The sequence below is a fragment of the Pagrus major genome, chromosome 17 (assembly GCF_040436345.1).
Source record: "Pagrus major chromosome 17, Pma_NU_1.0".
Classification (NCBI taxonomy): domain Eukaryota; kingdom Metazoa; phylum Chordata; class Actinopteri; order Spariformes; family Sparidae; genus Pagrus; species Pagrus major.
In genome coordinates, this window is record NC_133231.1 from 19,746,566 (window position 1) to 19,770,257 (window position 23,692).

Consider the following 23,692-nt stretch of genomic DNA (forward strand, 5'->3'; position numbering starts at 1 on the left):
TCCCTGTTTATTCAAATGACACACACAGTCTGTGTGAAGAAACACAAATCACTTCCTCTCTCGTGCTCCTGTGTGTTTTTAAATGTTTGTATTTTTTTATTTATATATATGTGGCGGACCCTGCCACCTTTCCAGCTTCAAACAGTGTTCTGGGGACCTTATTTTCCAGTTTGTTTATTCAGTTATAATGAGCTAATGTTATCACCTCATTAATATTGGAAATATCAAAATCCTGAGTTTCTCCTACAAAACTACATAGTGCTCCTTTAACCCAGACGTTCAGGACCTGTTTTGTTTGTGACCCGTTACAAAAAATACTTAGTTCGGGCCTCGTGTAACTTTTCTGTTTTCTATATGAGTTGTCAGTTATCTTAATTGTTTAAGGCCCAAAGATGTCAAATTATTCAATATTTCCCCCCAGAACTAAAAGTTTAATGAAAATCCCAAAAACGAGTACAGATTTGTGACCGAACTTTGTTTTTTCTTCTTCCCTGCAACATTAAACATCTCACAACTTTTCAGATTTATCTTTCCAACCTTTTTGTTCGGACAGGCCCTGAACAATAGGTTGGTTATTAATGGACTCAAGTACTGAACTGTATAGAAAATAGTTGAAACAAGCTTAAACTCAACCAGCAACATTTTGCATCAGTATCAACAGTCTAACAATGTTAGATATGCCACTAACTCCTCTGCAAAATAAGTACTTTAAGTACTTTCGGTACTTTTGACCCACAAAAATGCAGGACTTTTACCGATAAAAGACTTGTTTTATGGCATTTGTACTTTTACTTGTGTAAATCATCTAAATAGCTTCTTCTTCCACCACTAGGAAGCAGAATGGACAATTATACAGACACATTATTAACAGGGATCATAAAGAGGGAGATCATTTACAGTTCTGAGTATACTCACATTATTTATGTGCAATTTATAATTTATTTATTGACTATTAATCTGTCATATTGTTAAAACCCTTAAAAGAAAAAACAGCATTTTCCTTGTTGAGGGTTTCAAAGTCAAAATGAGTCATCATCACCGTCACTGTAACCTTCATCATAACTCTGAGTGCTGTGAAAACGTTAAAAGGTTTTAAGCTCGAGCTGCAGCTGAAAGCAACACGTATTTCACCTTTAAGTTGAAGCTTACAGAGCCTTTAATAAAGTCAGACTGATCCAGAATATAAAGTTACTCTCTAAACTGGTCAAAAAATGCAACGCACTAGCACACACCGTCCACAGAGAGGCATCATTCAACCAACTCTGAACTTGCAGCTTCCCTAAAAGTTGTCTGTCAGTGGCACCATAAATAAAACATGGTAAGCCTCATAGATCAGAACAACACAGTAACAGCTGGCACGCATGTGTGTTACAAGCTCCCCTTTTATCCGCCATCTATTTATCCTTTTATCTGTGCCTCCTCTCCGGGGAGGACGGGACTGAAGGAAACATGGCAGCGTGACTCAAGCAAGCTATAAAACTGTAATGCACTGTGACACTGCTTTGGAAACACTAATCATGAAGATGAACGAAGAAATGCGGGCGATTATAACAAGCATAAAAGCTATTCTCGAGGTGTTGCTCGACTGTTATGTCACGGAGGAACTTTAGACGGTATTTCCTTTACGTTCACTGCCCCTGCTCTGTTAGGAGAGACGGGTTTGAGTCAACATGATTCGTGAAAACAGGGGAAACGGCACAGCAAACCTGAAAAATGAGTTTTAAAATGAATTCAAGTGTCAAACAAGCTTGAAAAATGATGTCACACAAGCACAAAATCAGATCAAACGTCTAAATCTCTCAGTAAATCAGCTCTGTCTCATTAGACACTGGATGTAAGAGACATTCAAGATAAAATAATTTGACTTTTACTTCATCTTCAAACTAAAACATCATGATGCTCCCTGTGTCTCTATTTAACTTGAAGTAAATGAAGTCATTTAATGAGAGACTTTCATTTTTGGTCTTTTTAAATGAAATGCACGAGATGAAAAACACGAGAACATCTTCCATTAAGAGAGTTTTCCAGAATTTGTCGACTTTTGGAGGTTGTGAAATGTTTCGTCTTCATCTTGAAACGTGTTATTTCCTCATCACATCATTCTCACAGCAAGTACCAGGAAAACTGAGCTAAATTGCAGCTAGCACTGTTTAGTTAGTGACTTTCTGGGCTTAAATGCGGCGTCAAATTGCATCATGTTTCTTTTTTCACACAGACTAAAAAGGAGGAAGAATCTTGCTCTCTTCTCTCTGTTCATATCTTGTTTGTTGCACACACCATACCTCTTGTGTAAGCATGAGCAGTTTCCTTTTTTGGTCGTCAAAAACTCGCTCAAAAATACAGAAGTGTAACCGAATAGCAAAGAGGAACATTATGTAACTTGACTGTCAACAAAGCTGTCCTGACTGAGTGTGCTGCTCTCATGCATTTGTGCAACACCGTCTGTGCATCAGCATCCGTGAATCCACGTCCATGTGGTGTACGAGTGTGTGCAGCAGTTATTATTCATGTTTATTAGTTTTCAGCACTGAAAAAGAAACATCAAAATGCACCTTTTTAATTATAGAAGTAGGTGGTCAGTTTGATTCTGGTACGTTCGCTCTGCTTTAGCAGCCTGGGTGAGAACTTTTTATTTGATCAAGAGTATTTCTGTGCTTGGCAACAGACACGACTAATTAATGGGCCAATTAGCCGGCTAAAACAGAAATGATCAAAGGGCCCGAAAGAGGTTGTTAAAGGGCCGCATAGGGCCCTCAGGCCGCCAGTTGAGGATGTCTGGTGTGCATTATCTATCTACGCTTTGCATGTGTGTGTGTGATGTGACTCGAGTCATTTGGTCCAAGTCAAGTCAGGATGAGTTGAGTCCTTAGTTCAGGGAAGTCTAGACCCAGGTCAAGTCAGCTTCCCAACCATACCACCTGCTCACCTGCACTATGCCTCATTATAAAGAGGAAACACCAGGTAATAGTATCAATTTAATCATTATATTATTGGCCAATAATAGGTATCTGTACTTTACTTGAGTATTTCCATCTTCTGCTAGTTAAATACTGTACTTTTTACTACGACTTTTTATTTGATAACTTCAGTTACTAGTTACTTTTCAGATTACAACGTAATTAATGTATTTTATTTACTATCAAATAAAAAAACACTGATTCAGATAATCAGAAAAAATGTTGAATATCGGATCTGATAATTGGCCAATAATCGGTCAACCTGGCGTAAACAATATTTACATGCATGTAAATATACGTGTAATTTGCTTTACCTTGGGTTTTTGATCCCTAAATACATTTGATATCAGACACTTTAAGACTATTAATATGTGTATTTGTGACTTTCACTTTTACTAAAGTAATATTTTAACATGATATCTTCACTTTTACTCAAGTATGACTTTTGGGTACTTTATACTACACCGCTGATTATCTGATCCAATAAATAGCAATTTTCTCATTATTGGAATCGATTGCTGATAAATAAATGAAAACGTTCTGCTTTGCTCAGATGCAACATGCAATCTGAAAAGTACCAAGTAACTAAATTTATCAAATAAATGTGGGGAGTAATACTTTCCTCCAAAATGTAGTGAAGCGGAGGTATACAGTTGCAAAAAAGTCCCATCACTGTCTGTTTGTGAATGGACTCGACTATCTCTTGGCTTCAGCTGAAAGCGATGAAAGTTGTGTTTTGGTGGTGGGGGTCGTCACAGCAGGGGCCACAGGGCCCCTATGGTGCAGGCACAAACATGGAAGCTCATGTTGGTCATCGGTGTACGCCCGCATGACCAGCGCAGTGTTAGTAACCTGAGCCGGGACCATGCCGTTGTGATAGCAGCCAGTGTTTGTGTTATATAACGAACAGCCATCGAGCCGGTGGCAATAATAGTCCTGTAGTATGAAGTCCGGAGGGAAATCTATATGAGTGGACAGAAAGAGGAGGAGGGTGTCGAGGCCATAGGAGATGGAGAAGCTGCAGCTAAGTGGGAAACATGGCTGGCACGTAGACAGCAAAGTACAGAATGATGGTGTTTTGCAAGGCAAAGATTCAGCTGTTATCTCCGTCAGTGTGTGATGAAAGGCTATAATATGCACTTGGAAAGAGATAAAGGGGGGATGGGTTTTATGTCAAGAGAGAGGAAGATTAGGGGGGAAGTTTGTCTGATGATGATACAAATAAGAAAAACCTTGACGATGATCTCAGGAGGATGCTCATGGGGTAATAACATGGATTTGATATGATTCAAACAGAGAAATGAAGGGCAACAGGGGCAGAAAGGAGTGATATCGGTCAATAAAAGGGTCAGGTGGCATCTTCAACCGTACCCCGTAATCCAAGTAAGATTCAGGGATCAGGGGTGCAGCTTGTTGGACTATTCCAATCATTCCAGCATACCTGTTGATTAGACGAGGAATCCTACGCCGTGGGGGGAATTCACTGACTCAGACTGGCTGAGAGGGTGAGAAAGAGAGAGAGACATGGAAAGAGAAAGGGGGGAGGAGGGCGGAAAGTGAGTGACAGCTGAGGAGAGGGGAGGCAGAGGAGAGATGGGCTAATGTGGCCGGGCTGACTGACAGGCTGGAAACGGTGGGATATTAACACTGCTGTGTAGTGAAAGAGAGGGGAGGAGGGGGAAGGAGGGAGGGAGGGAGGGAGGGGGAGGTTTGACATGCCTTGTAGCTGGTTCACGCGTATTTGCCAGCATAACAGACGACAGTAGGAGAGAGAGAGTGTTGGCACTAGAGTAGGAAAAGAGAGGGAGAGAGTTCAGAGTGTGTCTCCCGGGGAGAAGCGCACAGTTAATATCCAGGTCTCCAGCAAACGTCTGTGAGGCTGCTCTATTAATCTGCTGAGCTACTGCAGGGAACCAGAAATATCAGCTTCAATTCCTGTTAAATTATCAGTCTAGTCGAGGACTGAGAACAGTAGTTAGTGTCAGCAGCTTGTCAGGAGTCAGAAGTCTTTAGATGCTGAAAAGAGTCGAGACAAAGTGAGCAGAGATCAACCAACTGAACAGAAAATGACAGTAAGTATTGCACCAGCAGCAACACTCAAACGACAGTCATTATCATCATAGTGTGCTGCAAAAGCAACCAAAAGCATAAATGCAAGTATTTCCTCTGTGCCTGTGCAAACAGTTGGAGGTTTAATGTGTTTTTGCAACTATACTATATATGATGAGATGACATGCAGGCGTGGCTCAAATGCATTGCTGGCTGTTTATTGCAAAGTGACTCAGAGGCTGCAAATGTTTGATTGACAACTTCATCGAGAGGATTTTCAGCTTGTAATGTTGAGCTCTTGTGCCCGACTTCAAATTTGTTAATGATGTTAGCTCGTGCAGAGCCTTCATGAGAAATCTCCGATCCACTTGTCGCTTTATGCCGACTAATCAGCTAATAGGGGGGTTAAATTAATAATCGCCTCAGTTTACAAGGACACGGCAAGTATGGGGATGTTTCTGATGCAAGAAATGTTTTAGATGCATCTGACATGAGACTATAAATCAGCTGTGACCTGGATAAAACTCAGTTTAGTGTTTCTCCAAATGTAGTCAATTATGTTAATTTACTGCTGGTGTGAGTGGAATGAAGAGCAGCCCGAGAATGTAATAATGTGATAACTCAAACATGTGTTAACAGCTCTGTGAAAGCAGGAATTTAACACTTAGACGAATAGACAAATACACATAGACAATACGTCTTTCTATTCACTGTGCCTACAAGTTAACTGGATTGGATGTATTACATAGAAGTGTCATGTTTCCAACTTTTTTTGCATTTGGAGTCTGCCTTGAACACATTGTTTTAATCAGCCCGTGACGTCTCTCAGTGTCTGAAAAGTTGATGTTCAGGAGCTTTAAACTGGAGCCAATAGAGCAGCATCAGTCTCATTGATCTCGAAGCAGCCCATCATCAGCTCTATTTTAAATTGAGCTGATTGTCGCATCTGTGCCAAGCTGGACTCTCAGGCTGGTTGAAACCTGCAGTCTTATTTTTGGCTGTACATCAGCATCTCATAACTGAGATCCATCCATTTCTTAACCTGCTGTCATGGCATATCTCCAGTTTCACATGGCACCATTTGATCTCTTATCACCATCAGTGATTTGTGAGAAATGTTCAATGATCATAATCAGGCTTTTTAAGACATTAATAATAGAGCAATAACCAGCAGACATGTTCCAGTTGTTTACATTAGTGTAACAGGTGTAATGAGAATTAAAAATGGTGGCGCACTAGGCTCAGTTACGCAACGTATGGAAGGTCAAAAGTAAAAATATGTCACACTCCTACAATCGCTTTATCTTTTGTGTTAAGCTGTGTGCTGTAACTGTTCACAGCCTTCTTAATTGGCTGGGGTTTGTGTCGGGGGTGACTTCATGAACAACAGTGAATGACAGTGGAAACTGAACGACAGCGCCAAATGTTCTGATCGGCCTGATAAGACGTCACGCTGATGTCTCAAGTTCGTATGGGACGATGGAGATCAAGCTAGATCTGCAGAAAGGGAACACAGTACAATTTGTTCTGCTGATTTCTGACAGATGCATGCTGGGATAGGCAGGGCTGGGTAGTAACAGATTACATGTAATCGGGATAACGTATCCAGATTACATAAAATAAGTAACTATAATCATATAATCAATCATCTTTTTGTTACAAACGTGTAATCGGATCATTACATAACATTAACAACTTACGTATACAAAATATGTAAGTGTTAAAATTAAGAAGCTTTTTTTTAATGAATATGCTGAAAATAAAGTAAATCGCTCCTCTCAGGTTGCCAAGGTTAGTTTTGTTAATAGTGACTTAAATTGCATTGTTTTTGTTTCAATTTTCACGATGATAAAGGACTTTTTATCCTTTTTCATTTACAGTGAAAATGGAAGAATAATGTTTTGAGTAAGTGCTCCTGCGTTACAAGCAAAGCAAAGTCCTTCATGTGGCCTCTGATTAAAAAAAACAACAAAAACGATTACAAAAGAAAAAGCATCCGGCATGTTGTAGAATAAACACAGTACACCATACAGTGTACGGCACACAGTCATTTGTGACAGTATTGTTTTTGTAAGGGTAAATTCATTTGACCAACTGTAAATCTTGAATATGCAACATGCATTGTTACTGCGCTGAAAGTGTTTTCACATGCTTAAAGAGAAAAAATTATAATTTTGAGGCTCATTTTTGGGGCTGCATTCATTTCAGCATAAGGTGCATTTTTAAAGTTTGATGTAATACAAAAGTAATACAAAAGTATTCTGACTAGATTACACTTTTTACAATCCCATATTACTAATAACAAGACTTGTTATGTAATTTTTATTCAGTAACTGTCTAAACTTCAGCCCCAACCCCACGGGTAGAATACGGTTTTGTTGAGCGGAGTGTGCAAATAAACAAAACCCCATGAGAGTAGCTCCGATATATGAGATTTAAGTTGCAAGGTCCTTTTTAAAGCAGCGGGTTCAAGTAACATATCAACATGTTCGACCTCAGATTCAAACTTCATTCTGTGAAGTTACCTATCACTGACATCAACACATGCCGATCAAGATGTGGGTCTCCTTTCACTTGACGCAACTGAACTAATCATCATCTATGGGCATCGTGCAATGACATTGAATATGGATTTCTGTATGTGCGTGTGTGCGTGTGTGTGAACAGGCTGCAGCAGCTCAGGAACTTGACGAACGATGTTTCCTGTCAGCACAGTCCATGCCCAGTCTGAAGGTATCCGAGCACTTCCAGGTGGTAAAGCTCCTGGGAGAGGGATCTTATGGAAAGGTCATGCTAGCTGTGCACAGAAAGAGAGGTGAGCACAGGACTCGCAGTGAAAGGTCATGTTGGTCTGAGACTGTTACATCTCAGTTTGTGTGTGCAATTGCCATTCAGATTTCCTACTGTTGATATATTTAATAAACAGTTATGCTTTTAAACTCCTCCTGCCTCATCTGAAATGGGTGAAATGGCATCTCTCCACTGAGGCACATTTATCTCAGGCTCTGGTTTCTTTCTCATGAGGAAACTACACATGTTGTGTGGGGTCAAGCGCTGCATTAATGTGAGGACAGATCTGTCTTTTAGAAGGCATCTGTTATCCTTTTGCGCTTCTGTTGCTGTAATGAAGTGCTTTGGTACATTCTCTGAGATAGAGTTGCCACAACTGGGGTGTCGCTGTGTAATAGAGTCGCCCCTAAGGGGAAGTTATATATGCTCACAGTGTCAATGATGAGCAACACTCACATTCCTCAGATGATGACAGCTTTGTGACAACGTCTGACTAAAGCCAATTAGTAATGTAGTATTCAACATATGTTGTCTTGCTTCACGCCCTCCAGGAACACCTATGGCTCTGAAGTTCTTCCCTCGGCAGTCGACCTCGCTCACCTCCTTCCTGCGTGAATACAATCTCTCCCTTTCTTACTGCACACATCCCTCTCTGACGCGGGCCCTCGGCATCTTCTTCTCCACACCGACCTACTATGTTTTTGCCCAGCAAGCTGGTCTATACGGTGACCTCTACAGTGTGATAGTGTCCGAGGTCAGTTTGGCTCTTAATGCCCTGCATGGTAATGCCAAGCCTAACATACTTTTACTTGTAAAATGAAGAATGGAGGGTGCAGTTTCGTGCAGTTTTGCATGGATGTTAGGTTGGGTTGCAACACTGTCTCCTCGAAATTAGATTTATATCTTACTAATTTGTAACAGAGAACCAGTTCCACCCAGATTATGAGGAAATGTTTCCAATTGATGTATCTTGCCAGTTGCAAAAATGCTTATGCCAAACATCTCTGCACAATGTCTTCTGACCATGTATTTCATTTGTTCTCCTGACAATATCCACAATGCAATATGCTCTTGTGACAACACAACCATGATAAAACTTTTTTTATTGTTATCTTTAAAGTTAGGGAAAGGTTGTTGTCTCGGTTCTGCAAGTCACCAGTGACTTGAAGGTCCAGTGAGTAGGATTTAGGGTATGAAATGGAATATAATATTCATAATTATGTTTTCATAGTGTGTAATTTAAGAATCGTCATGTTTTTGTTGCCTTAGAATGATACATTTTATATCACAGAGAGTTATAATGGATCCCGCCCTACTCTGCATGAGACTGGTTGGCTTTGTTGGTTGCATTCTCTTTGCTTGACTCAAACTGTTGCTTCACCCCATAGCTTTGGTAATGTCTGTTTTTCTTGCACTTCTGATACTGCAGTTTATGAGTCACTCGCTCAACACTGCAAAGGTGTATCTCTGGGTTTGTTAGGTAGAGTGGACAGCCCTGCTACTGAGACACTGCAGTTGCGACAGCCAAAGTGGTTGGTGTGTTTACCGGGGCAACTATAGCTCACAATCCGCAGCATCAGCTCCACTGCTGTTTTACAAACCAACTGCAAGACTAACAGGGAGAGCAAAGGGTGTTTAATTGGTTGCAATACAACCACATTGTTAGGGGCTACTAAATCCTACACACAGGAGCTTTAGAGCTGGAGAAGGAATCAGTTTTGCTTATGAAAGTTTAATTGAAACCAGTCTTTCCCTAATCTGAAACAAGGTGCTTTTGTTGCTTCATTGGAAAAATCTGCCCGTGAACACAATCCAAACAAACAAAACAAATAAGAAGCATGTAAATGTAATTTCATGAAGAAGAGGCAGCAAATTGACCTGTGGGAGAGGCAAATCTGAATCAAATGCAGCGCTGCAACACTTCAAAAGGCTTAAACTTTAGTCTGCAGTGTGACTTTCTTATAGGGATTTCATGGAAAATGTATCTGCTGACCACGTCCTTTTGAGACATGCTCGATAACAGCTTCCAGCTCGCCCTCCTCTGTGTCTGTGTCACTGCCAGGAACATAATAGAGCCCTGATAAGAATAAGGGCACCCTGCTCTCACTGAGTGTATTGAGAGTACATGAAGGAAAGCACAGGTTTCCAAGAGCGTCACCAAAACGATTGGTGACGCTCTTGGAAACCAGACATGTTGTACTAGGTTATAGAGTTATGTTTTCTAATGTTGAATCTTTCTGTTTCAGGTCGGGGTGGATGAAGAGTGTGTCCAAAGGGTGATGTCCCAGCTGAGTGGTGCTGTCACACATCTCCACTCTCTAGGCTTTGTCCACCGTGACATCAAACCTGAGAACATCTTCCTGTGCGACAGTTCCTGCCGCTGGGTCAAACTGGGTGACTTCGGCCTCGCCCGGGCCATCGGCTCAAGTGTTCGTGCTGTCTGGTACGAGTCGCCCTTCTGTACTCCGGAGGTGGAACCTGCCAAGGAGGCTGAGAAGGAGAGGGAATGCGATGAGACTGAAGAGGAGGTGGAGGACATTTGGATAACAGTGGAGCCCTGTATAGACAGCTGGGCTCTCGGTGTACTCGTCTACTGCCTCTTAACTGGCTGCTTCCCCTGGGAGGAGAGCACCCACGATGACCGTGGCTACCGTCGATACAAGGAGTGGTTTTACCGTGAGGCTGAAAAGGAGGAAAAGATCATGGATGGTGAGTGGATCAGTGAGGAGGACAGTTACATAATGATGAAGGAAAACCAAAGAGACAACCCTCCTCCCTCACAGTTTGAGGGCCTCAGCCCACTGGTGATGACTCTTTTCAAAGAGCTGCTCCACCCTGAGCCCAAACACAGAGGAAGCCCCGAGGAGATCCTGAGCTACCTGGGAGGGCCGTGGCTGACGGAGACGGAGGAGGAGGAGAAGAGGAAGGCAGAGGAGGCGGAGAAGGAGGCCAGAAAAATCAGAGAGGGAGGAGGGGTAGCAGAGGAGTTGGTGAGGGAGGGAAGAGGGGAGAGATAAGCTTTGCCTTTATGGAGTTGTTTCAAGACCTTTTTTTTTTTTTAAAAAAAAATGAATATTACATGTTAGACATCATGTTGCAATGTATTTTTGTGTATAATAATACAAACATATACTCTATAAGGTGCTATATTTTCATATTTTTATAAATATCCTTGTTAAAGTCGCCACTTCCATTGTTGTATATATTCAGGTGTGTGCATGTGTATATATGTCTATGTTTGTGTGTCATAATGAAGAGAATCTGAAGATAATATATGAAAAGCTTGATGTTTGAAACTATTATAGTACCTTTAAAAGTCTGTATCAGAATTGTTGTCTAAATAAAATAAACTCCTCGTACTTGTACCTTGAACTTCTCATAAAATACTGTTCCTAAGTCACACATAAAGTTTGATATAAAGTAATTTTATTTAAACTGGCAATAGACACATTAAGTAAGTCAGCTTTTGACAGCAAAGTGAGTCACATCATCACCAACAATAAAGAATATAAATACACACACCTCATATCACAAGGATTTGTTTGACAGAGCTATACTGGAAGATATAAAATACCTCCGTCCTGATGGTAACTACCCATGTTCACCATAGAGATGGTGTGATACATCACTGAGGATTGGCCGTAAGTTTCCTGCCAGTGACATACTATGACCCGAAAATGTTGATTGCACAAGATAATGAATGTAAAATAATGACACCAACAGCATTTAGATTGATCCAAGTCAGCCTGGCACCGTCTATAGACTAAATTAATGAATAAACTCTTGTTTTGTCCTGTGTTGTTGGTAGTTGCTACTTTGAGGAAAACTGAAAGCGACGCAATTGTTTTTTTTCCAACAGCAGTGACAACAAACACACCACTTGGAAACATTAGGGAGGGAAAGTTGTCTGTTTCCACTTTAAATGGTGCAACATAACAAACTTGTGCCGTATTACACTTTCAGGATAAATGGCATTTTAGAAATACTTCAACACAACACAGCTTGCTCCTCGTATACAACTTAAATCTGTAGTTTAACCCCAGAAAATACTAACACACAAATACTGCACTCCACTGTTGCTTCACTGCTGTTATCACTTAAAGCCTCCACCAAACCTGACCTGATCTTTCTTTACTAAAATGTCAGTGTATCTGGCGCTGGACAGGGAGAAGCAGGAGACATTTTAATCTCTCAAAACTGAAGAAAAAAAAATCTTAATCACTTTAACTACCTTAAAATAAATGTAATAATAAACGTAATAAGGTTACAATGAACTTCACATAGATATAAAACATTTTTAGTGGTGTACGGTGTCCTGCTCCAACATTACCTGCTTTGTTTTATTTTGTTCAATACTCGTTTAATGAGGAAGAAGAAGGCTCCAGAGGAAGCAGCCCATAAACATTTATTACTGTTAAGAACTGTGACATGAAAAGCCAACGACCCCCATACCGATCATGTATCAACAAGCATAACTTCATGCGCAGCCATTTAAAAAAAAAAAAAAAAACATAATCACTTTTGTTTATTTTTTATTTATAAATAATCATTGACAACTTATGCAACCTTAAAAGAGACGCCTTCTTTGGCGTGGTAAAGCGACAGGTGCTGCAGAGCACAAGAAGCACATCTAAAATTGGACTGAACAATACAACCTGATAGTTACACCAGCGTGATCTTCTTCCAAGCGTGCGTGATGCAGACCCCGGGCATATTACCTGCAGCAGGAGAGACGTTTATTCACACTGGCAATCATTTTGAAACTAAAAAGACCTTTTTCAGTGCATTATCCTGAATTTGGATGCATGATTGATTGGCGTGTTGACAGCTAAAGAAACCTCACGTGAAAATCTGCACACAAGGCAAGATGACCTCTATATTGTTCAGTTGTCCTACATCTGTCACAGGGGACACTGGCTGGTTGAAGAATCACCTGCATTCCTGTTGCAGTGCCCCCGAAAGAATTCTTTGGCATTGCTTATAGCCACTTTGCACGTTTGCCACAACCTCGTCACGCTCTGATGTTCACAACTGTTTTTTTACTGTAGAGGTAAAAACTTAATATAATAATACAATAATAAAAAAACGCATCATAAAAATGAACTGTGAGTCACAGGAGAGGGTGATGGTTTTACTTCCTCCGCAATAAGTAAGTGTAAAAGTGCAATGCATCAAAGTAAATCCTTAGTTTTAATTTTCACATTGCAGCATGCATAATGTCTCAGTTTCGATTTGGAGTAGGTCCCTATTGGTAGCCAACTGCTAATGTGCAGTGCGGGTGTGTGTGTGTGTCACCAGTGCCTGTGCTAACCCCTTGCTAAAGGGCCACTCCAGATGAATTTATAAATAGACCCCCGACCCATCTATTTACACACCGTGCACATCATCACCTCGCTCTGACTATCTGCACTCCACAGCCCTCCAAATGCAAAAGTCAGGCTGTCTTGGCGCCTGCAGGCCTGTAACAGCACAATCTGATGGAACACTGTGACCCATCTTCACCCGTTAACTCCCTCGTCTCCGCTCTCGTTTTATCTTTGGCTCATTACTTTTCCCTTGAGTTGTTCTTTGTCTTTCCCTTTCATCTTTGCTCTTGTGGTCACACGCACCACTCTCCCTTTCAATAACTCCCTCTCTTCTCAGGTCGCCGGTAACATGAACCAAGAACTACATCTTCAGCCGCGTCCTATAGTAAAGTATGTTTACATTAAAACACTCGACAGCTCCTTTGGTAACCGCTGTTTGGGATGTACTGTTTTCTGGGAAACATAGGAACAAAGCTCATGTGACACTTGGGTGCGGAGTTAACGGAGGCCCAAAGCCTGACAAATGGAAACACATGGTGCGGACCACAGAGACAATAGAGTGCCAACACAAAGATGCTAATCGAGGTGCAAATCTGTCCGAGCTCCATGAGGACACAGAGCAGGGATGATGAAAATGAGAGAAACAGGGACAGCTAAACCTGAAAGCTGTTGATCCAGCCCAGTGGTGGACTGTAACTAAGTACATTTGCTCAAGTGCTGTACTTGATTAACACCTAGAGGTACTTTATGTGAGTATTTACATTTTCCACTACTTTATGCTTCCACTCCACAACATTTTGGAGGCAAATATTGTACTTTTTACTCCACTATATTTATTTGATTATCGGATTACTGTCACTTTTACCAAAGTAATATTTTAGTACAACACTGATTCTATGAAGACTTCAGTTAGCCACATTTTTTCATAAAAAAACATAAAGCTTATAATACAGGATGCTTTGTTATAAAATAAACTACCCAACATATTATACAAGTAAACTGAAACAAGTTGATTGACAGAAAATTCATTGGCAACTACTATGAAAATCCTTTAGCCAGTTTTCTTGCAAAACAATTCATGGTTCCAGCTTCTCAAATATGAGGATTGGCTGCTGCTCCTTTTTAAAATTATTTAATAATTTAGATTTATTTTCAATAGTTTGGAGGTTTGGACTGCCTGGTTGAACAAAACAAGCATTGTGAAGGTGTCAGTTTGGATTTAATTTTGATGGCATTTCTCACTATTCAAGGATATTTTACAAACAAAAAAAATCATTCACTTAAAGGATATAATAATCCGTATTAACCTAAAAGGAATACATTACAATATAGTTCAAAATGAGCTCCACCTCAACAACTACAACAGTGAAATCCAACTCTTAAATTATAATCTAATGATATAAAATATCAGAGGATATTTTTCTGCCTTGGCAATTTAAGTGCATTTTCCTAATTATACTTATATAATCATACTTAAAGGTGTTATTGCTACCATTCAGCCACTAAATGTGGCATTTCAGCCCCCTTCCTCCTTTGCATTCACGTTCCAACACCGCTGCTGTTCGAATCATTCGCCCCCTCAAATGGTTGCCAGTTTGTGCACTAGCTAACGTTGCTAACGCTGGCAAACATTATTTGTATTTGTACTAAATTAAAAGACCTGAAAACCTCCTCCACCACTGGTCCTTACCGAAATCCATGTGCAATGTCAGGGAGGTTAAGCTCATTTTACTTTCAATCATGTGTATACTTCCAAGTCACGACAGACCTTTGAACATTTGCATTTGCAAATCTGGAAACCCAACACCATCGGATTTAGATTTGTAACGTAAGCAAGATTCTGACTTCACGCCACCAGTATCACCATCGGGAAGATCTGCATGCTGTCACATTCAATTTAAAATAACGTTTACATTTCATATCCAGCATAAGTTACCCTGTCCTCTGTCTTTAGAAGGGAGATTAATGTTCTTTAATACAAATATTTATAGGTCGCATGGATGAATGATACAGACACAACCAGCTGGAAAATTATATTAGATGTAACAGATATTTATACAGATATCTGATTATATTAAAAAAAGTCACATGTCAGGACGATGATAGCTGCAAAATAGACACCGATATAAGAGCCAGATTGATAGGCAGAGTGGAGCAAATAAAGAGTTCATAAGGTCAAATGTCTGAAATGTATCCGTACAGTGAAGCCAAACACTTGGGTCAACATGGCCTAATTCACCCCCTCCCCCCTCACCTGGCTGCTTGTTAAGGTTCAGTGACACTGATTGCTTAACCAGGACTGAGAGTGGTGATACTGGTCCACAAGAAGACCCACCAGTTATCACTTTTGCGAGTTAGAAGATCTAAAGATCTAGTTTGAGCATTGCAATGTGCAAAATGGAGAGTTAATTTGTTGTGCGTTTGTGTTGCTATCTTTGTGGGGACTACTTTTAGTTACCTTCTTAGTTGGGACACTTCGCATTGTGGGGACATTTCTGATCCTCACTACTTAAGACTTGGTTTTAAGGTTCAGGTTAGATTAAGGTTAAGTTTCAGTAAAGATTGGAGTTGAAATTTAGTTTTTAAAGTAAGTTAAAGTAAGAGTTATGCCCGAAAAAATGCATTGCACTTAAAGCGTGTGTGTTTCTTTCTTGCATGGGAAACAGCCGTACATGAAAAATGCATCAGCTGGTTGAAATTCAAAGGCAGAAATAGAGAAGCACAGTTAGGGAGGAGTGTTGGGGTGAAAAGAAGGTCGGTGCGAGAGTATGAATTGCAGAGCTGGCGTGCCTCATGCATTGCCATCCAACTAATAAACAAGTCGCGGGATTATCATGTGTTTACTATCGGGCATGTTTGCCTTAACCATTCTACGTTGCTTTCTCACTCCCGCACCACCTGGATCCTTTACTCAACCCTTTCTTTCCTTCTCTTTCCTCTTCTCTGCCCCTCTCAGCACTACTTTCCCCTCATGGTGGAGCAGCGTGGGCAGAGTGGCAGGTTGATATGTTCAAAGGATTCATCGTCCCTCTTGGCTCCTCTCCTCCTCTCTTTTGCTTACACTGTTCCCCATCTGTCAAGCTGTCATCAGGCTCGCCCAGTCGACCTTGTTAGGGCCACCCCACAGGCGCTCACCCTGGTGTCCCTGTAGCCCCGATATGTCAAGGGGATGATAAGTGTCTCCCTTTTGAACTGACTAGGCCCAAGCATGGGGTGAGAGCCAGTGAGAGTTTTGTCGTGTGTGACTTCAGGGGTATGTGTGGCAATATTTTTATTATTCAAGTGCATGGAAGCCAATGTAGAGTCAAGTTTCCCTCCCAATGCAGCTGTAATGGCCACAATGAAAAGCATCTTTTCAACACAAAGAGCCTCTGAGACAAAGAGTCCGGAGCTGTGGCCTGGACAGACACTTTCATCTTTGCACAGATGACCTCTTGGGTTATTTCAAGGATAGCTTATCTAAACTGACAACTCAGAAATTGTGGGTTACAGATGACACATATCTGACTATGTCATCCGTCTACAAAATGTATTAAATTCCCTTACATTTCAATAGTTGAAGTTCATCGATAAATGAAATTGTGCAAGATTTAATATTGTCCTTTTTTAAAGTAATTGTGTCACATCTATTTGTAGTCCTTTGAGACTAGAAATAGTCTCAAATGTCATCAAAGGAGAGCAGATTAAGCTGCTGACAGAATATAAGTACCTGGGGCTTATCATGGATCACAACTTTCTTAGGATCCACATGGTGATGCTTTTCTACGTGGTGATGAGCTAATATGTTCGTAGGAGATGTGCTTATTTGACAAATGTGATCTTGAAGGTGTCACCTGTTGATGTACAATATTACAAAACCACTCACAGGAATAAATAAAGATGCTAAATATCACACAATCATATTGGAGTCTGTTAAGGCAGTCAGACATGGTCTCCTCAAATATGTTTCATCTCCTTTAAACAGTGTTTTCACCACTTCCCTCACAGTACAGCACTGTCAACATCAGAACAAAATGAGCCAGATTTATTCCTGTGGCAATGAAACTATGCCTGCAACTTTTTCCAATTCACTGATTAATAGTTAACTTAAAACAAAACCATTTCCAGATCAGATGTCTCTTTTTGTCCACAACCCAGAGAACGTTTGGTGAATAAATTACTTGAACACAGGATGATGGAATGTTACTAAGTACATTAACTCTTGTAGTGTATTTAAGTACAATTTTGAGGTACTTATACTCTACTCTAAGTTTCTGATATTGCCACTCCACTTTAATTTGATGGCAAATATTGTACTTTGTACTCACTACATTAAAGGTGCAACTCAGCAAGTTAATATTTACAATATTAATAAGATAATAATACAAACTCAGAAATAGATACTGATATATTTCCGTATAAACAAGCCATTTTTAAGGGGAATAAGGTCCCCTAAACATGATTCAACAAAGGCAACTGTGTTGTCCTTTGAGGACAGTTTGTTCATTCAGTTTATAGTCATGAAAATCAGTAAGTGAAGATTTTTCTTTTTTTCTCTCTAAACTTTCTTCCTCAAAACTACATAGTGCACCTTTATTTTGACAGCTTTAGCTACTAGTTACTTTGCAGATGTCATGCTGCATCAGAGCTAAAGTAGCTAATATTTTAAATTAATCTATTTTATCCGCAGTGAAATAATAATAATAATAATAATAATAATAATAATAATAATAATAATAATAATAAAAACACTTACACATACAACACATGTATATATGTGTTAATATATGTAGAATTTACTATTTGTACTTTTGACACTTGAGTACATTTAATAAAAGATACTTTAAGACTTTTACTCAACTATTTGTATTTGTGACTTTCACTTTTACCAAAGTAATATTTTAACGCGATATCTTTACTTTTACTTTTTACAACACTGTTAATTAATTAATCAATCATCAACATTTTATAGTTACTAATTTTCTCATCATTTCAGCGCTAAATTAAACAAACAATGGTTGCCATGGAGAATTCAAATCACACATTTTCACAATGAGCAACGAACGACTTGGGGAGGTAAACATTATGACATATGGGACTGAAGAGATTACCGGGGTCAGGTTGGCCCTCGTCTTCTGTTTAACTTCTGTTACATTATAGAGAAATCAAACACAGGTCATAACTTTTTTGTACTGACTCCCGCATTACACAACATGTAGAAGAGGCCAAAGACGATATTCTTTGTGCACAGCGCCTCCTGCTGGTTAAATTAAGTAGAGCAAAAGTCCAATGTGAGGCCCACTGAGGTCAGATAATTCTGTTTGTGTGTGTCTTTCATTTGCTCCATTCAGACAACAAATCCAAACAGAATCCAGGACACACTTGACTTGAGGCTCAGAAAAATCTGGATGCTCTTACAACAAAGTTCACTCAGACAAGCCTGCATCTCTGATCTTATTGTCGTAAATAAATATGTCAGTGTTATCTTGACGTGTGTTTGCCAAGACTTTGAGTGCTTATTATGGAATATGGTATTTAGGTGAAGAAAAGTGCCTTTACAAATAATTAACAAGAGCAACCGCCCTACTTTTTGTGAATGATGGCAGTCTGAATGTTTGGCTTTGTGTGGTGATGGGACGCTGAGGCACTAAGACACTGGACCTGTATATCTGTGTAAAATGTCTGCCACTTAGGACCAACAAAAAGAACGAGATCAGATTGTAACTGGATGCTAATTGTTTTTTTTTCCAGATTGGGTGAGGAAAAAATGTGAAAAGCAAGAAATCTATGATGGTTAGGAGGATAGGGGCAGGAGGAGGAGGAGGAGGAGGAAGAGGAGGGAAGAGAGGAAAGGAGGGGAAAGGGGAGAAGACAAAAGATTCATAAAACTAAAGCAGTGGTGGACGACAGCAAAAGTTGTAAGTACAAGTTAATTATGCTACTTTTTTCACCTGATTTTTAAGGCAAACTGCAGGAAATACACAGAGGAGCATCTGTACATGCACGATATCTCACATCCAAAGATAATAATGGAAGGATAATCCTGTTGATTAGATGTAAACATGAAATGTGAAGATTGAATGCTTGGCTGATTAACCGATTCACTTCAGATTCTTAATATTTTATCGTTTTAAGTGATGTGTGGCTGCACAGAGTTCAGGAAGTGAAGCAGGGAAAAACAGATCAGCAGAGGCATGCAGCGAGTTAAACCAGGACAATCCACAGTTTGCAATTCAGTAATTGAGAATGTATGACTGAGATTATCGGAGCAGAAAAGACACAAAACTGTGATGGCCGTAAGAGGCTGGTGATGACCGTACAGTTGGAAAGCAGCGATATGTTCTATGAAAAGAAAGCTGTGAAAGAATGTGCGACTGTAACAGAGGAGGGGTGGAGGGGTGCTCAAATAGGGCACAGAAAAAACACATTCTTTTGCGAGAACTCACATCTTGGACTCCAAAGTTACACTGACACATCACGAGAGGAATGATGCAGGGCGGGAGAGGAGAGAGGGAAGGAGAAAAAGCAAGAGAAGGAGTGAGAGAAAGGAGAAAAAGTGGAGAAAGTGTCATTTTTGAACTTTTTTTTAATAGTTCCTCCACTGCTACTTTATGTAGTTGTTTACAAGCAGAGAATTTACTGCAGAACAGATTATTTCCACTGCAAAATGACATCAGGCGTTCTTCAAGAACATATCCAAAACACTCTCTGTGGAGCAAAACTTTAGGGAAAACATTACAGTGACCTGGAACTTTGGGATCATTTATATGCAATGAGATTCAAGGAAACATAAACAGCACAAAAATCTTGAGCGAGGATATTGAACAGTTCCACTCTGTGAAATCACCCTGACTCTTTTCCTCTTCGGTTTCCTCCAGCTCGTAAAGCTTTTACCTCTTACAAGTTGAAGGAATGGGCGGCCTTCCAGTGGTCCTGCTCCTCTGCAGTTTCCACGGTACTGCTGCCAAACAGCACACACAAATCATCTTGTTTAATTATGCTTGAGTCGCTGTGTGTTTGTTTTTATGCTGCGAAACACTCCCCTCATGTGGTTTCTGTTCCACAGCACTCACAGCTGTAGCCCAAGCCCAGCAGGCTGGTAATGCTCTTCTCCTCATAAGTCACACTTCAGATCAGGACGAGACATCTGTCCGTCTGTGAGTCATTGCTCTGGTTAAGATGTGTTCCCAGTCTGATCCTGTTTTCTTTCCTTGTTTTTAGAGGGAACTGAGGCACCTGGAGAAACCTTGCCAGCCAGTGAGTGACAGCAGATTGGAGATGACCTTTGAACTGCCTCTCAGGAGGCCTCATGAACTGCTGGCTCATCCTGTCATTGTGACTGATGCTATTTCAATATGTCCTGTATTTTCTGTCTCTGCAGACTGTAGGGAGGAGATGTATCCTTGCACCAGGATGTACTCGGTTCACAGGCCCATCAAGAAATGTATTGGTGGTCTTTGCCTCTACAGGTGATCTGCAATTTACCTGCAGAATAACTTATATGATATGGCAGTGAATGTGTTGCTGTATAGCATCATCTATGACTGTTTTATGAGAATCCCTGTAGTATTGCAGAGATTTGAGGTGAAAAAGGAGCTCAGACCCACTCAGAAAGAAAAAGTCGTGACAACACGATTCAAACTACTCACTGACAAGTAAAAGTTTAGTCTGCGAAGCACCTGAAAACATTTCTCCATGACATTAAATATTCATAAACACATCCTTAGTTTTTATTATCAAGAGTGGAACCCTTATCTGCTTCACCAGGACCGCGCAGATGTGGTTTGGTCTCAACTGTCGTCAGATTTTCATGCAAATGTTGTTGAACTCAGATCAGTGCACAGAAGTATGCGACTTCATGTTTTAGTAAGAGTGAGAAGACCAGAAACAAAAGCAGAAATGCAGAAATCTGCCATGTGAAACAACCAAAACTGTTCTAACTTTAGAAAAAAAAATAGTGTGTCATATAAGACTCTGTGGCTCATAATAAGAAACAGGGGTTTCAGGGCATTTAGGTAAAAGTTCTCATTATGCAGCAGTATAGCCCCACGATTGCCTAAAACAGTGACTTTAAAAGGGACACTATGTAGTTTTGAAGAAAGTCAAACACAGAATTTTAATACTTACAATATAAATGAGGTAATAACACACCTCAGAAATATTAATTTGTTCAATAACTGGATAAACAAGCTGTTTGTTGGAGGAAAATAAAGTCCCCAGAACACTGTTTGAAGCTAGAGAGGTGGCAGGGTCCGCCACATATAAAAGAAGTAAAACAGTATGAAGTTGTGTTGTCCTTTAAGGTCAGCCTATTTATTCAGTTCATTCAGTCATGAAAACAAAGAGAGTTTGTTTATGTAGTTTGTTTAGACATTAAAAACAGTCAGTCAATGAAGATCTTTCTCTTCTGATTAAAATTTCTTCCCCAAAACTACACAGAGCTCCTTTAAGTATTTCAATCACATGTACATTTTCCTTCTAATTTTATGTTATTGATGTAAACAATCACATTTAAAGCAACACTATGTAACGTTTAATGTAGTTCTGGAGAAAGATAACTGATTGTTGAGTCTCAATCCAAGATTGTCAAATACCAACACTTACACGGTTCAGGTCTGATACAAAATACCTGATTAGGTATTTGATTTTGATTGGTATTTTACGATCTTGGCATGAGAATGGCGTACCCCACCACTCGCCCAATGTTATATTGGGTCGACTCCAGCACCCTGCGATCCTGCAAAGGATTAGTGGTTACTGATGATGGAAAGTTGGACTGATGAACGGACGGACGGACGATGGACAGGCGGACGGACTGAAAGAGAGTCAACAATCAACTATCTTTCTGGAGAAAGTTACAGTGTTGCTTTAATACAAGGTTTTTCTGTCATGTTGATTCAAGGTGTATAAATTAACTGAGTGTGATTTACTACAGGAGACAAAATAACCCATTTAAAATGCATTACTTTTATGTATAATAGTTTATAAATAGTAATAATAAACACAAATATATGTTTCTGTAGGAGTTCCTCTTTACTTTATATGTAATAATTAAATAAACACACAAGGTGTATGTGTATGTATGTTTAAGTTTGCATCAGTTTAATTCAATCAGACTAGAGTATTTCATTTATACATACTGACTCAACATGACAGACAAACTTTGCATTAAACTTAAATTGATGTCATAAAATTAGATGGAAAATGTACATGTAATTAAAATACTGTTATAGGTATAAGTATTGTTTGTGTGTTTGTGTTTTAATATCACAAATCTATACATTTAAAGTCATAAATGGATTGTTGCTGATGCAGAAATTTGTAAGCAAAGTTTTCATGGTACTTTCAATATCAACAGGTTTCACTTATAGTAAGATCAGTGTTTTCATGTTTTTGTTACTCTAGTTGCATCCTGTCAAATCAGTTAAAACTATATCAGGACAGCTCTATCATGCTATTGTATTTCAGCCTTCCTCGTGTCTACGTGATCAACAATGAGATCTGTATGAGGACAGTCTGCCAGCAGGATGAGTATCTGAAAGGTGACACACTCTAAAACTAGAACAAACATGATGTTTCCTCTACGTGATCATGCATTAACAGAGATATCCTTGTCTTTCGCACATAACAGCTGAACTGTGCAGAGAGCTGTCCGGGTGGCCCAGACGTGTTAAGAGGACATCTGATAGGAAACGCTGTCGCAATCGCCGTAGCAACCCCAAAACCTGGGCAAACAAAGCCTGATGGGGGCCCCAGGATGGTGATGTGACCACCAGTGGGGATGGAGCCCCTTAGCGTCGCCACAAAAACAGCCCATAACACCATAAATCCACCAGTCAACACCTGGGGGTCTTTTTGTTTCTCTTTAACACATGCGCACAAGTGTGCTGACTCATATCAATGTTCATGTATTCGTCTTTTGTGTGTGTCTATTGAAGGTGTGCTCATTTCATCTGTGTATTGTTGGACACAGATCATGTCTTTCATGGTTTACGACCCATTTAAGGTACTGTAGTAATGGGCCTATAGCAGCACTGAGTCGTTTCTTTGTACAAAGAAAGACCCACTTTGTTGTGGATTGTAAGGTACTCATTGACAATCCAGTATTATGTGCACTATTGTATCCAAAATAAATAAAGCTATATGTGTTAATGAGTTACTTGTTCTTTTTTAGCAATGCAGCGATTACAGTCTTTTGGCCGATTCTGATTTCCAATTTTTTGATAGTCTGAATCCAATTTTGGTCAATTTCAATTTTCTTTTCTTTTCTTTTCTTTTCTTTTCAAGGACTATCATTGACAGCAAATGCACACATTTGTAGGCTCATAATAAAACATTTACTACTGAAGAGGCTTAACTCTCTTCTCCCTCACAAAGTTTCAAAATCAAGTGGGCAGAGCTTTAAAAAATATATAACTAAAAATATAAAAAATAACATTCAACTGAAAATGAATTTTCACACTTTATCTAACTAGCTATTTTTTCAGTGGTCTGTTAGTGAAAAGTCTAAGTGAATTTAAGTACTCACTGATAAGTATTTACGCAGTTTTTACTTGTATCCAGGTCTCTTATTTTGAAAGGTAAAAAAAAAGGAAGGATACCATCTCTAAT

The 23,692-nt window shown here is 39.8% G+C and overlaps 2 protein-coding genes across 2 annotated transcripts; both read left to right on the forward strand.

Annotated features, from left to right (window-relative positions):
• Positions 1-5,017: 5,017 nt before the first annotated feature.
• On the forward strand, positions 5,018-10,813 carry sbk3 (SH3 domain binding kinase family, member 3). Its single transcript, XM_073486153.1, has 4 exons — positions 5,018-5,029; positions 7,674-7,821; positions 8,348-8,550; positions 10,043-10,813. The coding sequence occupies exons 1-4, from the start codon at positions 5,024-5,026 to the stop codon at positions 10,811-10,813; spliced, it is 1,128 nt and encodes a 375-aa protein (XP_073342254.1). The 5' UTR covers positions 5,018-5,023.
• Positions 10,814-18,963: 8,150 nt separating this feature from the next.
• Positions 18,964-23,236, forward strand: mfap5 (microfibril associated protein 5). The gene is made up of 7 exons (XM_073485668.1): positions 18,964-18,999; positions 19,960-20,036; positions 20,148-20,180; positions 20,303-20,338; positions 20,463-20,550; positions 22,550-22,623; positions 22,713-23,236. Exons 2-7 carry the CDS (start codon positions 19,994-19,996, stop codon positions 22,823-22,825), a joined length of 387 nt encoding a protein of 128 aa, XP_073341769.1. The 5' UTR covers positions 18,964-18,999; positions 19,960-19,993; the 3' UTR covers positions 22,826-23,236.
• Positions 23,237-23,692: the final 456 nt, after the last annotated feature.

What these genes read in the sequence shown, in the direction of transcription:
- mfap5 (XM_073485668.1), top strand. Translation starts at nt 19,994, where the DNA reads ATGGGCGGCCTTCCAGTGGTCCTGCTCCTCTGCAGTTTCCACG. An exon ending in AGCCCAAGCCCAGCAGGCTG is followed by an intron (nt 20,181 to 20,302) that starts GTAATGCTCTTC and finishes CCTTGTTTTTAG; the next exon opens with AGGGAACTGAGGCACCTGGA. An exon ending in GCAGGATGAGTATCTGAAAG is followed by an intron (nt 22,624 to 22,712) that starts GTGACACACTCT and finishes CGCACATAACAG; the next exon opens with CTGAACTGTGCAGAGAGCTG.
- sbk3 (XM_073486153.1), top strand. An exon ending in AGCTGTGCACAGAAAGAGAG is followed by an intron (nt 7,822 to 8,347) that starts GTGAGCACAGGA and finishes CACGCCCTCCAG; the next exon opens with GAACACCTATGGCTCTGAAG. An exon ending in ACAGTGTGATAGTGTCCGAG is followed by an intron (nt 8,551 to 10,042) that starts GTCAGTTTGGCT and finishes TTTCTGTTTCAG; the next exon opens with GTCGGGGTGGATGAAGAGTG.